Source organism: Mustela nigripes, chromosome 6 (assembly GCF_022355385.1).
Source record: "Mustela nigripes isolate SB6536 chromosome 6, MUSNIG.SB6536, whole genome shotgun sequence".
Classification (NCBI taxonomy): domain Eukaryota; kingdom Metazoa; phylum Chordata; class Mammalia; order Carnivora; family Mustelidae; genus Mustela; species Mustela nigripes.
Genome location: NC_081562.1, coordinates 58,808,827 through 58,824,906, shown reverse-complemented (window position 1 = coordinate 58,824,906; position 16,080 = coordinate 58,808,827). Strand labels below are relative to the sequence as shown.

At 39.6% G+C, this 16,080-nt stretch overlaps 1 protein-coding gene across 1 annotated transcript in view; it reads right to left on the bottom strand.

Annotated features, from left to right (window-relative positions):
• The window catches only part of DERA (deoxyribose-phosphate aldolase), a 114,489-nt gene that overhangs the window by 29,615 nt on the left and 68,794 nt on the right, over window positions 1-16,080 (bottom strand). The window contains exon 6 of the mRNA XM_059402671.1: window positions 15,846-15,974. Coding sequence (XP_059258654.1) covers window positions 15,846-15,974 — 129 coding nt within the window. The remainder of the gene's footprint in view (window positions 1-15,845; window positions 15,975-16,080) is intronic.

Genomic DNA, 16,080 nt, shown 5'->3' with positions numbered 1-16,080 from the left:
TTATATGTCCTGCCTTGTTTGTGTGTTCTCAATAGAAAAATAGCCTCTGTCTTTTTCACCGCCACAACCTTAATCAGATTTCCTTAAAAACACTAAATATTTTTCTCCTTGTTACAAGAACAGAAAAGTAGAGGAAGAGGGGTAAGACTTTTGTGCATTCTGCAGTAAGCCAGCAAAGCCATGAACCGGTGGAGGTCTTAGCAAAGGGCAGCAAAGATGGGTTCCAGGACTGGGAAGAAGCCTCATGTGTCTAGAACTCCCTGCCCTAGGGAAATGGCACACCATTATGAGCGACTACAGTGAGGGTGTGGACAAATGGAACCATTATGAGTTGGTTTGTCCTGTCCCTCCCCTGCTCAGCCCAGAATCATTCACCAAATCCTTTTCGTGCTGTCCCCTCAACGTCTCCCCCAGCTCCTCTTCATCCTTACCCCACTCCCTTAACTCAGCCCCACATGACGTCAGCTAGCCTGTAATAACAGCTTCCCAACAGGTTCCCTGTTTTCCAGTCTAAACACATGGCCCAAAGGCCATGTTCCTAAAATGAAAACCGGAGTGCTGCTCTACTACTACGAAGTATCTAGAGTAATGGTATCTTACTGATCTTTACCCTGGGGATGGGGGGAGGGAGGCTAACCTGGAAAGACTTCAATAAACCCCAGTGATGAAGAGCTGGATGCATGAGTTTCTCAGGCTAGACACTTTCAAGGGCTGAAAAACTTTCCCTACCTGCAAACGGGAAACCCAAATTCTTGGTGGGGCGTTAAGCCACCAGCAACTTAGCAACTTCCCCTCCGCCTCTCCTGACATTTCTCCATTGACCCTCCATCCCAACATAGCTTCCTCTACATCTATGTGCACCCAAGGACACCTCCATAAATGTCACTTGCTTTGCGAACCCTTCTGTGCCTCTCCAGAGGGTAGCCCTGCTGATGCAGCACTTGGCCAAAGTGTCCCTGTGGCTCCTAACATGTTGCCAATGAGGCAATCATAAATCTGACCTTTCACTCTCTCATCAAAGAGGTACAGTCAGTGTTTTAAAGGGAGGGGTTCTGTCTGATTTTTCTCTCCCCTTTCTCTCCTCTTATGCCTCTGCCATGTGCAGAAGAGCATCTGATAAACATTAGATGCTCACTAAATACTTGCCTATAGCATAAGCATATTCAAAAGAAAGGAATGGGGGCGCCTGGGTGGCTCAGTGGGTTAAGCCGCTGCCTTTGGCTCAGGTCATGATCTCAAGGTCCTGGGATCAAGTCCCGCATTGGGCTCTCTGCTCAGCAGGGAGCCTGCTTCCTTCTCTCTCTCTCTCTGCCTGCCTCTCCATCTACTTGTGATCTCTCTCTGTCAAATAAATAAATAAAATTTAAAAAAAAAAGAAAGAAAGAAAGAAAGAAAGGAATATCCCCTGGCATCAAGATGGCAGAACACCTTGGCCCTTCTTGACTAGCCTCCTTCCCTCTCCTCTGGCTCCTCAGTCCTCACTGCAGCCTCATCACCACCCCCCACCCCAGACCCCTTTTTCCTTCCTGGCACAGCCTGGAACTGGGGGAGTCCCCACTCAAACCCTACACCTAATATGTTAAAGGCAGAAGGAGGAGAAACCAAGGTATTTCTATAAAGGAGATAAAAGGGTTAAACATCTTTAATCCTTAAGTTCTTGGAGACTTAATTAAAAATATAAATTCACGTCCTTCCAAAACCACTATTTCATGTGTTGGTTAGGACCTACAGGAACTACTGATGTACAGCTGACCATTTATGATCTTGTTTCTATGGGCGCGCAGGCTTAGTGTTCCAAACAAGCAATCTGGAAAGGAACCAACCACCAGGACAATCAGATTTGTTAACTGTGAGCGAACGAACACACGAACCTTTGGAAACCCCTAGAATTTGAAATTCTCTCTCTAAATAATTTCGAAACTACCAGGGTGAGTGGGAAGAACTCTTGTCTCAACCTCAGGAAACCTGGATCCCAAACCTCCTGCCTAGACAGTAGGAATACTCAAGAAGTTTTTAAAAGTACCAACTCTCTTGGCTCCAGTTAGTACCAATTAAAATCAGGATCTCTGGTGGTGGGATCTTTTAAACAGATTATTTAAAAAGCTCTTCAGGGGCGCCTGGGTGGTTCAGTTGGTTGAGCAACTGTCTTCGGCTCAGGTCATGATCCCGGACATCCAGGATCGAGTCCCGCATCGGGCTCCCAGCTCCTTGGGGAGTCTGCTTCTCCCTCTGACCTTCTCCTCTCTCATGTTCTCTCTCACTCATTCTCTCTCAAATAAATAAATCTTAAGAAAATAAAAAAATAAAAATAAAAAGCTCTTCAGGAAATCCTAACATGCAGCCTGGGCTAAGAACCTCTTTCTAGACTGTTTTGACTTTAGAATATTTGTCCCTAGGTAAATTCCTTGTGAATTTGACCCTTCTGGATCTTGGTTTTCTCACCTGTAAAATGAAAGCTTTGAAGTTAATGAGGATTCTTTATACCTTATAATTCTTTCTGGTTTTCAAAGCATTTGCAACTTTTACAAGTTAACTTTTAAATGTTTAGTGGCTCCTCTGACAATGTACAAATCAAGAAAAAAACAGAGATGAATTTGTAAAGACCTTTTCATGACTGAGACAAAAGGAGCTGCAAGCAAAATTCCAATTTTACAAGTGTGTTTTCCACCTACTTAACTAGTTCCTGGGAGGAACCTACACAAGTTACCTACACAATCACTGAATTTTATGGATTGTTTCAAGCCATTATGTTAAAATTTTTTAAATGGAAATGAAGAGAGAAAAGTTCCATACTAGAATATTTCACTGCCTCAGATACATAGCTTCTCAACATCCTAACAATGACTTTTTTGTATATGCTTCCATTAAAGTCATGACTGCAGAATAAGCTGATGATTTCCAGAACGCCCCCTCACTCCTTAAGTCTTTTTACTGAATAGCTTGCTGAGCAATTTAACACATAGGGTCCCTAATTTCTTTATACTAGTGATGGCAATATAACCTTTGTCTTGCTTCAACCAATTTTTCTCTCAGCTAGCACATCTTCCCAAGTTTAAAAAATATATTTTTTTTTCATTGATTTGGCTTATAAAGTAAACCTAGAAATCTGCAAATACTTTTTAAAGAGCAAATAAAGAAATATTCACCCATGCAGAAGAAAACAGAACACAGGAGAATCGCTTGTTCCATTTTATAATATTATGGTACATTGTGTAGTCTTGTGTCAGTATTTATTATCAGTCATTTAGTTTATGATAGAGAATAACTTTTGATTACTGATGCTTGTAGTATTACTCACTCTGTCTTGGACTGTTTGAAGATCTGTATTTTTATTACAAAGTCCAATAAAAATAAAGTGAAAAACCCATAGGTCCCAAAACTGATTCCTGGCTTGTGCTGTATGTCACTCCTTTCCAATCTAAAAAGTATTTCCTTCTACTGTTAGTCTCTGTCTCTTGCTCATAAGCAAATTTATCTCCTAATGCCTCATTCTTTATTTTAGCCATTAATCTCCCATTGAGAACCTTACCAAATGCTTTTTGCAGATAAAAATATTTAATATCTACTAGATTTCCCCTATCCACAAAATCATCCAACATTGCTTAGAGGGAAAAATCAATCTTTTGTACCTGAATTTAAGTTTGCTGGTTTGACTCAAAGTATTTTTTCTAACATCTTCAGGTCTTTACAGGAAACAACAGAAACATAGCAGCACAAGAACCCTATTTCTCTTTGTTATGGGTTGAATCTTGCCCCCTGAAAAGGTATGTTGAAATTCCAATCCCCAGTGCCTTAGAAAGTGACCTGTATGGAAATAGGGTCATTGCAGACATAATTAGTTGAATAAAGACAAGGTCTTGCTGAGTAAAGTGGGGCCATTAAGTGATTGGTGTCCTTGTAAAGAAGGAAGAGACACAGACAGAAATGCACAGGACCACGTGTTGAAACAGAGAATGGAGTGTTACATCTACAAGCCAAGGATTGCCAGCAAACACAAGAAGCTAGAAAAGGCAGGCAAGGATTCTAACCTACAGATTACAGTAGGAGAGTGGCCCTGCAGGTACATGGATTTCAGGCTTCTACCCTCCAGAACCATAATACATTTCTGTTGTTTCAAGTCACCCAACTTGAGGTGGAAACTGAGGAAACCAATACATCCCTCTTTTCTCATTATTTCCATATTTGGGGCCCTGCCTATACTGGATTATAATCTACACTGAAATATCTCACGTACATGTAATAGTGGTGTGTGTGTGTGAGAGAGAGACAGAGAGCAAGAGAGAGAGACGGTTTTTCTCTCCTGTAGAGGATCCCACCGCACAGTGAAAGGATGAGCCTCTCTAGCACACGCTGAGTGTCACGTAGAACAATAGCTCCATCGGGCAAATCCAGCCTGTGCTTCCAACACCTCCCACCTCCTGTGGCGGACCATCCAGTTTCTGGAAAATCTGGACCCTCACTGAACTCTGCCTTATAGCAGGCCAAAATCCATCCTCCCGTAACTTCTAAGAGCTGGGTCCCAGTCCTCCTACCACGGGTTCATCAGGAACAATCATGCTTTTTCATCCTTTTTGGATGTGTGAATACAAGTATTTGAATACAACACCACAACCCCAGCGACTGCCATCTTCCCAACTAAGGTGTCCACTTTCTTCCCAATCGCTCTTCACAGGAAGTTTGCCATGTCCCTCATCCTATGCTGGGACATTCCTCCACATGGGCTCCAATGCCATTACCATGGTCCCAAACCCTTTTATGTCACCCTCTGTGCTCCTTCTTTCTCAGACTGCCCCCATCAGGTGGATAAGAGAAAAGTCCACTTTCCGGATCACTTCCCAGCTATCCTCTCAGCACTCAGGAAGGGAATCTGGAAATAACCAAGAACTTCAGTGCAGAAATCAAGCAGCGACCGTGAAGTCATGACTCCATAGAAGTTCCCAGAGTGTTGTCATGGGATCGTCAGCAGAGCAGGTAAACACACACACAGACACACACACACACATATATGTTGAATATATTGTTGAATATATTCAACAATATATTCAACATATATATTCAACATATAAATCTCATTCAGGGACTCTAGAAACACATATGTGCCCCCAAAGATTACACATAGCTTATATGTAATATTTTAAATGCAAAGCAATTACAGAGTGGAGAACAGGACTGTGTATAGAATCTAGAGTCAAGGGGCGCCTGGGTGGCTCAGTGGGTTAAGAGTCTGCCTTCAGCCCAGGTCATGATCCCAGGGTCTTGGGATTGAACCCCGCATTGGGCTCCCTGCTCGGCGGGGAGCCTGCTTCTCCCTCTCTCTCCCCACTGTTCCCCCTGCTTGTGCTCTCTCGCTCTCTCTGTCGAATACATAAATAAAATCTTAAAAAAAAAAAAAAAGAATTTAGAGTCAAGAAGTGCTTCACAATGTTGCCACTTCCTCAGTGCATGGCCTTGGTCTCACCTGGTCACTTAACTTCCGAGCGTCAGGTTTTCATCCCTTTGAAGGTGATAGGGTACCTCCCCTAGTTCCCTATTAAGACATTAGCAAAAAGAATCTGTGAACTGGTAACCTCATGTGATTTATTAATCTTATTCATTTGCTCATTCAACAAAATGTGCATCAAGTATCCACCCTGTGCGATATGCTGAGAGACCCATTCAAGGATTCTGCTTTCCCAGCATTTAAGAGTTTGCTAATAGACCCATAACTATCCAGCACGGACATTAAGGAATAAATAATGAACATGTTAGAAATCAAAGACAAATGAGTCACAGAATCTCAGAAACATGACCCAATAGCTAATAGGTCTGGCCTCTATGTCATGTATCAGAATTTCACCGAGACATGAAAATAAAAAGTCCCTTAATGTTGCTTTTAAAGCAAAATAAAGATTCATTTAAAAAACTAAATTTTACATATGTTGTTTATGACTATATCTGTTGATGCCCCATACCTGACAACTGAGCACTTCAACAAGCACTTCCTAGGTCCTTACATGTGTTAGCCTCTGTGCCCATAAATTCCTCTGAGCAATCTAGGTCTGGAGAAGGTGTTGCAAGATTTTAGAATAAGGTGGGTTATATTTTCAAAAATCTCACAAAGTAAAATTTTATGCATACTAGTACACACCACATACAAAACTATGTTCACAAGCTGCTTCTTTTTTTCTCTGGAAGTCCAGCCATTAAGAGGCAAAGAAAACACTCTGTGTTTAAATGTATAGTGATTTTTTAAAAAAGATTTTATTTATTTATTTGACAGAGAGAGAGAGATCACAAGTAGGCAGAGAGGAAGGGAGAGAGAGAGGGGGAAGCAGGCTCCCCGCTGAGCAGAGAGCCCGATGCGGGGCTCGATCCCAGGACCCTGAGATCATGACCTGAGCCGAAGGCAGAGGCTTTAACCCACTGAGCCACCCAGGCCCCCTAAAGTGATTTTCTTAAGAACAATATACCATATACCAAAATGGACCATCAGAGGTTCCTGTAGGGCTAGGAGGCCAGAAAACATGGCAGATTCTCTCTCCCACTAAGCTCTCTATTTTGCACAAAACAAAGGATGGGCAAGAGGGTAGATGAGGACTGCAGGCTGGGTGGGTGTGACGTGGTAAATCTTCTGAAAGTTTTGCTCCCATGGTGGTGGGCGGGGGCTAAATTTAAATTTGCTCCCTGAATGAAATGGCAAGTTAATTAGTTTTTACCCTAGAAATGGTTTAATTCTCAGGGCTAGTTTAAGGAATTGTAGATCAATTTATGCTTTAGATCCATTAACTCTTACCCCAATACACATCTATATTCTTAATGCTTTCCCCAGTGGTGAACTTCCAACTATAGCATACCTTTTCATAAATTAAATGTTCTTCCTATGAAAGGCAAGATCTTATTTTTAACCCCCCCAATGAGAAAAACCAGGCTGGATCACCACAGGGGTCTAGAAGTGCCATCTGGATCATAACTTCTTCAGTATACAAAGATTTGAGCCCAAGATGAAGGATTCAGTGTGACTGGTGACAATCTTTTGAAAAATAAATCTACACTGTCATTTGACTCCTATTTAAATTTTTAAAAATGGTTTTTTAAAAGTCTTAGATGTTAATTTGCTACTAATCACAGCATTTCTTTTAGACCTTTGGTTTCCTTCAGTCTTAAAAAGTTTCCTACTGCTTATTTTCTGCCCTTTGTTTTATTATTTTTAATGGCTTCCCTTCTATTTTCTTTTATTTCTCTGCTTCATCTTATTGTTTCTGAATTACTCGGATCTTATTGGGTTGAATTTCAAATATCCCCTCCTCTGGTTCCTACTTTTTTCATTTTGATTTCCTATACATTACAAAATTCCAGCCAAGTTCAAAACTCATTTTGCATTCCTTCAAGGTCTGCTTTTCTCAAGCCCCATATTTTTGTGTTCGTACTCTACCCACAGATCTTCATCAGCAATTCAAACCTGATGACATTATGATTGCATCTTTAGTGCTTTTCTACTCCAACCTTATTTATCATGCCTGCATTATTTCCAAAGATAAGGTCTAGAATAACTTCAGAGCGGAGCTTGTTAGCTGTTGCGTGTGTGTGAACAGTCCACCGCTACCGAAAGATAAAGCCACTTTTCTACATTCTGGCATTATTCTTAATGTGTGCGTTTGCGGGGCTAAAATCCCTTAGCAGGAGATGGACCTGCCTTAGACTTCTCTTTTCTCTAAGCATGTTTTCCTTTCTATCTTACTTCCTATCACCTTGTTCTTGGATTGTGTGATGAAAAAATATGGCTCTCGTTTCTCTCTCCTGATTATATTCCCTTCAAATTGCTTACTTCTACTCTGTTTCTCCTTTATTTGCATTGCTCTCACCACACTGACAGGAACATGAAAGTCAGATCCATTTTCTTTGACCAAAAAGCCAAGACAGAAAGTTGTCTATAGTTCTTTCTTAGCCCTAGAGCCCCTTCAGAATTCTCACAAACCTTTTATATGTCATACCACTGCTTAGGTCATCCAAACAATGCCTCAATACATAATCTCCTTGGCAACAGTTTAAACTATCTATCTTTTTGTTCAACTGAAGTAAAATTTTGCTCTCAACATAACATGTCCGAACTCTACAAGGTCGTGGCTCATGTGGAAAGATGAGTCTAAGTCTTCAGCGTTTACTTTGCCTGTTTTTACTTTTCCTTATCTCTTTCTTCCATCCACTCATTCATTCACTCGAGTATTTCAAGATATTTTCTTAGGCTCTCTTAGATAGCAAGCACAGTAGTAATTACAGAGAAATATAAATAAGTTAGATACAGTCCTTGGCTCAGAGAGGTTCACAGTTTTGCAAAAGACTCAACAGGTAAAACAGTGAATGATGACACTGTATGACAAATGCTACTGGTATTTACAACTGTCCTAGGAGCACAACAGTATGAACGATTAAGTCTGGCTTTAGAAGATCATGAAGAGATTTGACGATGGATGAAAATTATATTTAAATCTTTAAGAACAGCTAAAAGGAGAAAAGAAAGCTATAACAGACAGGGGCAATGATGTAACAAAGACAAATGTATCTAGAATGTTTCCAAATATCAATAATGACCATGGAGAATTGCAGCAAAATATCCTTTTTAACTGATGTTCCCACTTTGTTGTAGGAAAGTACCTACCTCAGAGAGTCACTATGAAGGTTAAATGTAAATATATATGAAGCCCTAAAAATAGCATCTGTCACATAGTAAACGCTCAAGAAATGTTATTGTCTATCACTACTGTTGTACTATAGATTATATTATGTATACTTCATCTCTTTGAAATGTTTTCTTACTTTTTTTCCTCCTGGTTCCTGGCTTGGTTCTGGATCATTATGGTTACTGAGTAAGTGATCTCTAGTTAAATATTTTATTCTGATACCCATTTAAAGAGCTAAGGTGGCTGCGATACTTTCCAGAGTAAAAGAACTAGGAGATATGACAAATAACCATAGCTGAGAAGTGTGGCATAAAAAATTGAACTGGGCCACATCAAAAGTGATTCTCAACTAATCAGATTCTTTTGAAACTTTTGTTTTTTAAGACGGAGCCAAAAGTTGGCAAAAACAGTTCCTAAGATTCACGAAACAATCCTAACATATTAATAAGCTTTGAGATCAGTACAGAAAGGAATCCAGCTCAATATAGTCTATCTCCTGCAGCTACACCAGATGGTTCTAAAAAGTGATAGTCTGAATAATGTCTTGTAATAGTCTAGGAAAAAAAAAGATTCAATTATGATTCCTTCCTGACTGAGGTAGGATGGCATAGGAAGGTAAGGCTGATATTTTTTAATGACTTGCAGAGTACTTATTTTATACTTTATAAATCAGCCATACACATTGCTTCTTTGAACTGATAACCAGGTTAACTGATCCACTTGAAGTCATAAACTGTGCAAGAACGAATAGGAATCCTGGTCTTCTAATGCCCACGACCTATGGCTCCTTCCCCTAAAACATTCTGAAAGATTCCTAAAGAAAATTAAACTAAAAGTAAGCTAGCTAGTAAACATTTAGTTGACCAAAAAATGCAAATACTTAGGTTAACTTTTTATGTACAGTGATATGTGATAACAGACTAATACTAGCTTACTCTCTAGAGAATTGTCTTGCAATAACCTAAATGCCTATCAATATTACAAGACAGCTATTATGAATGTAAATGATAAAACACCTTTCCTTTTCAGATTTTCATGCTAAATTAATAAGAAAACAAAAGCCACAAAGACACAACAGAATAAATGCACCAGATTTACCCTCCTACTACAAACAATCATACAGCTGAACAAAATATAAAAGGCAACTGTGTTCAGGCACTTGAAAACTGGCAGCTCAAGAGACAGACCCTGAGGTAATCCAGATATATAAATGAGCAGATAAAGACTTTTAATCAACTACAATAAACATGTTGAAAGACTTATAAGAAAATATGAGCTCAATGAGTGAAAAATGTTGAACATCAGCAGAGAAATAAAAGAACCGTAAAAAAGAATCAAATGAAAATTCTAAAACTAAAAATGTATAATGGCATAAATTTCAATAGATGGACTTAAGAGCAAATTTGAGATGGAAAATAAGGGTCAAAGAACTTGAAGATCCATGTAAATTAACCAAACAGAAAAACAGAGAGAGGAAAAGAGATTAAAATTAAAATGAACAGGGGATGCCTGGGTAGTGCAGTCGGTTGAGCATCAGACCCTTGGTTTCAACTCAGGTCGTGAGATCAAGCCTGGTGTCAGAGTCAGCACTCAGGGAGAAGTCTGCTTGACATTCTCTCTCCCTCTCCCTCTGCTCCTTGCACTCACGCGCTCTCTCTCTCTCTCTCTCAAATCAACAAATCTTTTAAAAAAATAAAAATAAAAAAATAAACAGGACCTCAGTAACCTGTGGGACAATATCTAACACTCATGTACTTGGAATTCTAGAAAGAACAGATAAAAAGGGGGTAGAAAATATATCTGAAAAAATAGTTATAAAATGTCCCAAACTGGAAAACATCATCCTACAAATCCAAGAAGCTTAGCAAACTAAAAGCAGAATAAATACAAAGAAAACCATGGTTTGGCATATCATGGTCAAATTAGTGAAAAACAAAGATAAAGAGAAATATTGATTTACCACAGCCAGAGTAAGATGAAACATTACTTATAGGAAAACAAGAACAAGCAGAATTCCAAGAAATGGAATAACATGTTTAAAGTACTGAAAGAAGAATAAAAGTATAATCTAGAACACCATATGCAGCAAACAATACTTGAAACGTACGTGAGTGTAAAATGAAGATATTTTCAGATGAACAAGATCTAAGAAAATTAGTCACCAGCAGACTTACAAGAAGGAATAAAGAAGGAAATGATGTACATGTGAGAAAATACAGAAGACTAGTTTTGCTTAGTTTTCTTTCAATTTCTTTAAAAGACAAATGACTGTTAAAACAAAAATCACTTCATATTAAGGAGTTTATAAATAGGTGGAAGAAAAACAGTAAAATAATTCAAAGGACTAAGAAAGGCGTAAACGCCAACTGTTACGGTTTTTACTTTCATGACACATGAATAATATGAAATCTATGTAAATCGTGGTAAGCTAAAGATGCATATTATAATTGAGAAACTTCTTGAAGATAAAAAGTCAATGGACAAAAAAACAAAATAAAGTGCTCTCAAATATTTAATGAACCCAAAGGGTATCAGGAAAAAAACTGAGCAAAAAATGGATCAGAACAAATAGGGAACTAACTGCAAGATGACAGACTTAACTTCTATCATATCAAAAATTGTGTGAAATGAAAATGAACAAAACATTCTAATTAAAAAGTACAGATTCTCACAATTTGATTTAAAAAAAAGCCTATAAGAGACAGCTTTAAATATATAAACAGAGATGGGTTATAGACTGCATATATATATGTGTGTGTGTGTGTGTGTGTGTGTGTGTGTGTGTATGTATATATATATATATATATTCATAAAAAGGATGGAAAAAAGATATGCCAAGTATACATACTTAAATATCAAAGCTCCAAAATACATTTAGAAAAAACTGACAAAACTAAAGGGATAAGGAGACAAATCATATTTGGAGACTTTAACAAATAAATAAATAGATAATAATATTTGGTAATAAATAGAACAAGTAGACCAAAACAAAACAAAACCGGATCTAAAAAATATGATCAACCAACTTGACCTACTTGATATTCGCAGAATACTACCACTAATATCTTACATGACAGACTAAGATGTCAAATACTAACATGACGTTCTTTTTTTTTCTTTTTAAGATTTTATTTACTTATTTGAGAGAGAGAGAGTATGAGAAGGGGGAGGGTCAGAGGGAGAAGCAGACTCCCTGCCAAGCAGGGGGCCCGATGCGGGACTCAATCCCGGGACTCCAGGATCATGACCCAAGCCGAAGGCAGTCACTTAACCACCTGAGCCACCCAGGCGCCCTAACATGACATTCTTTTCAAGTGCCCCTGAAGTATATACTTAAAGACAGCATAAAAATGGGCTATAAATCTCTTTAATTTCAAAAGACAAAAAATTCTTACAGTGGATATTCCCTGAGCTTAAAAGAATTTTAAATTATAAGTCAATAGCAATAAGATATCCAAGAAGCACAGAATACTTGGAAATTAAACATTCTGTTGATTTCTCTTTATGTCCATTAATATTTGCTTTATGTGTTTAGGTGCTCCAGTGTAAAGGCTTATTCTAAATAATACTCTAATAACATTCTAAACATCAAGAGATATTACAAGGGAAATTGAAAGTATTTTTTAACTCAATGACAATGAAAAACCAACCAAGCAAAAAATTGGCTCTTTGAAAAGATTAATAAAATTGGCAGACTTCTAACAAAACTCTTTTCCACAGAAAGAAAGAAAGAAAGAAAGAAGGAAAGAAAGAAAGAAAGAAGATAAATAACAACAGGAAAGAAAACAAAAATGACAACATCAGAAGTAAAAAAAAAAAAAGGAGGTATAACTACAGACCCTATAGACATCAGAATATTATAAACTTTTTATAAGGAAGTTTGGCAACTCAGTATATTTGTACAATAGAATACCCCTAAGCAACTCCTTATACATAGAACAACATGGATAGATCTCACAGCTATTATATTGTAGGTAGAGAGAAAACAAACACAAAAGAGTACCAACTGTATAACTTAAAAACTGGCAAAGCCAATCTATGGTGATAAAATCAGAGCACTGATTGCAGCTGGGGCAGAAGTAAAAGGAGTAGAACTGAAAGCAAAGGGGCACAAAGGATATTTCATGGGATGATGGAAAATACACATTGTAAAAAGTCATCACATTGGACACTTAACACCTCAATGTGTATAAATTTACCTCAATGAAGTTGATTTTTAAGGAATAAAATCAATAAAAATGCCAAAGTAGAGCTGTAACTTATATAAGTGTAAATTTAGTTCAAAATTTTAAAACAATTCTTCAAAACATATCTCATTCCTACTATATACATTCTTAAGAGAATAGGAACCAGAAACTATGGGTCAGGAAGTATGCTGGATGCTTTCACTTATTATACCTTGCACAGACTGTGTATGCCTTTAACTCATTATAAGGTCAAGCACAGTGCCCTGGGAGACAGTGGTGTTACAGCTGAGAAAGCAATAAATAACTCTGGAGCCAGAAGGCCTGGGTTCAAATAATGACTCTATGTGATCCATTAGCTTTGAGGCCTTACAAAAGTCACCTTTTAAGTTTCTTCGTCAACCACATGGTTGATGTGAAGATTAAGGAATATTATTTTAAAGAATCTGGGAAAGCACACCACAAATACAAGTTTTATTACCCAGAGCAAGTACTCAACAGACACTGCTTAAGTGAAGAAATGCAAGAGATAAGCATGGACAAGGATATAAGCAGATAGAAGAGATGGGGAGAGCATGTTCCTACTCACATTTTTCTTCTGCGGATGGATGGGGTGGAGGACAGAACAGGGGCTTCTTGGCATGATGACTTAATACCACGTTCCTATGATGAGCAGTAGGTGCAGAGAAGACGATAGGGTTGGCTGACCTCTCAGAATGAATATACTTTCACTGTGACCTGGATCACAGCACTCTAGGCTAACAATCCCTTGTCCTGGAGAGGAGCATGAGAAGGGAATTACCTGGGTACTTAGGACACCAAGGGGCTTCGCCCAGGCTCATAAGAGCTACAGCAAGGCTTCTGTTATTGCGGGACTTTGAAATGCCAACATAACAGATGACCTGCTGTTTAACATGTTCCATTCCTCCTTATCCTTAGATTTTCAGAGATTATGCTTGAAACGAGACAACCAGAGCAGAGATCATCTGGATGCAGGAGCAATGAGCAGAGCAATAGCTCCGTGAGTGCCTAGCAGGCTGATTTTCAGCAAAGCTCCAGGGACTGACGCTCGGTCTGACAATACTCAAAAAGTATACGAGTCTAAAAATCTAGAGGGGGGCGTGCTCGCTTCAGCAGCATGTACACTAAAAGTCTAGAGGCGGGACTACACTAGAAGCCCAGACTGAAGACCTGAGAAGTCCTCTATCTTCACCCATGTATGGAGCCACTAGTAAGGCACCTCAAAATTCAATACTTGATCACATAATGGTGTGCTACGTCACCTGGAAGAAGTTGCAACAGAATGCTGTGGGGGCACACAGAAGAGATACGGAACCAAGTGGTGAGGGGGGAAGCAGTATTGGGGAAATGGTCTTGAAAGAAGGGACACCTGTGCTGGAGTCAAAGAGGTGAAGGGATTACTCAGGCAAAAGGTATGCCAGGCAGGGGGCGCAGCGTGTAGCAAGCCATGAAAGGTCCAGATGGTGCCTTCTGAAGAGAACTACAGGGAATTCCATAGAGCTGGAGCATAAGGAGTGAAAGGAAAATGGGGAGACACAGGCAGGGTGTTAAGAAGGACCTTTTCTGGGACGCCTAGGTGGCTCAGTTGGTTGAGCAGCTGCCTTCGGCTCAGGTCATGATCCCTTGCTCAGCAGGGAGCCTGCTTCTGCCTCTGCCTGCCATTCTGTCTGCCTGTGCTCGCTCTCTCCCCCTCTCTCTCTGATAAATAAATAAAATCTTAAAAAAAAAAAAAAAAAGAAGGACCTTTTCTTAAAATCAGGCTGAAGGAATTTACATTTTACCTTGACAATGAAGGGAAGCCACTGAGGGATATATATATATATTTTTTTTGAGTGGGCAGGGTGACCCTGACTCTCTGACAGTGATGGGAGTATGGGGGGTCTAGGGGGTGGAGAGCGCAGCTTCTGGTGAAGACTTTGTGTGTATGTTTTGTTTCTTGTTCATGGAAATAATTATATTTCCCTCACATCTTGCTGAAGAGAAGGCCGCTCCTCCCATCACCTCTCTCTTCATAGGCCCTATACCTTCACATTTTCTTATGTTTTAAAAGAATCATTTGGTGGCAAGATTACATAAAGCCCTCCAGCTTCTGAAGTGCCCTGCTGGCAGATATCAGCTCAAGTGGACAGATGCACAGGTATGTTCCCTTGTTTCCGACTGGGTCTGGAGGCTGTGTAAGCCACCAAAGGATTTTAAACAAGCAGGACCAAAACCCAATTCGTATTTTTAAGGGACCATTCTGGCAAAAGTGTGGGAAGCAGACGGGAAGGGGACAAAAGTGGAGACAGGGGGAGTAGCGAGGAGACAGTGGTCCGTGTGGGGCACGGCAGTGGCCGGAGACGGCTGCACGCAGGACGGAGAGATGCGTTGGAGACAGTACGAGGCAGAATTCTCCAGACTCGTTCACTGGTTTACAGGAAAGTGAGGAAAAGAAGGAATCCAGCCTGACCCCCAGGTTTCAGGCTTGGATGTCTGAAGGGACAGGTCTGCTGTTCAAGGAGATGAAGAGGAAGTCAACCTGCTTTTGAAAGTATAAAAAACAACGATACGGCGCTACCTTTAAAAAGAAAAATTAACACAAACGAAAGCACAGGCTGCCTGAGCCAGTACAGATGCACATCTCTGAGGAAAATCAAACACTTAAATTCACAGAGAGGAATAAGTCAGAGTTAAAGAAATTCCTGTCTAACATATGTTGATGAATGAATAATCAAAGAAGAAGAAGGAGGCAATTCACTAACAAGAGAGCCATCTACTGCCTTACAAGAATAGTGCAGCGAGGAAATGCCACCAAAAAACGTGCGAGGAAGCCAAGTTTGTGACCAATGCACACTGCAGTGTATTCACAAAATAGCTGAGTCCTCCCAACCAAATTTCCAAGTGGTTAGCCCGTTTTCACTAATAGCCAAATCTTTTAACTTACTTTATTTCTCTGAAAAAATATCAATTCCATAGCTATCGTCATGTGAATATAAACACTTACCTGCCATCATTGCTATCATACTGGCTTTATAGACGTTAGTAAGAGATCCAAGTTCTCCTGTTGCTAAGATGGTTTTCATATGAGCCTCCCCACAGGCCTTGCGAAACTGACGGATCTCATCATACAGGGCTGGGGGAGGAAATAATTGAAGCAGTTACAAAGCAGGCAAGTGATAACATAACTTGGCAGCCATGTGCAGCTAGTAGAACCCATCTCGGATTTAGGAAACATAAAA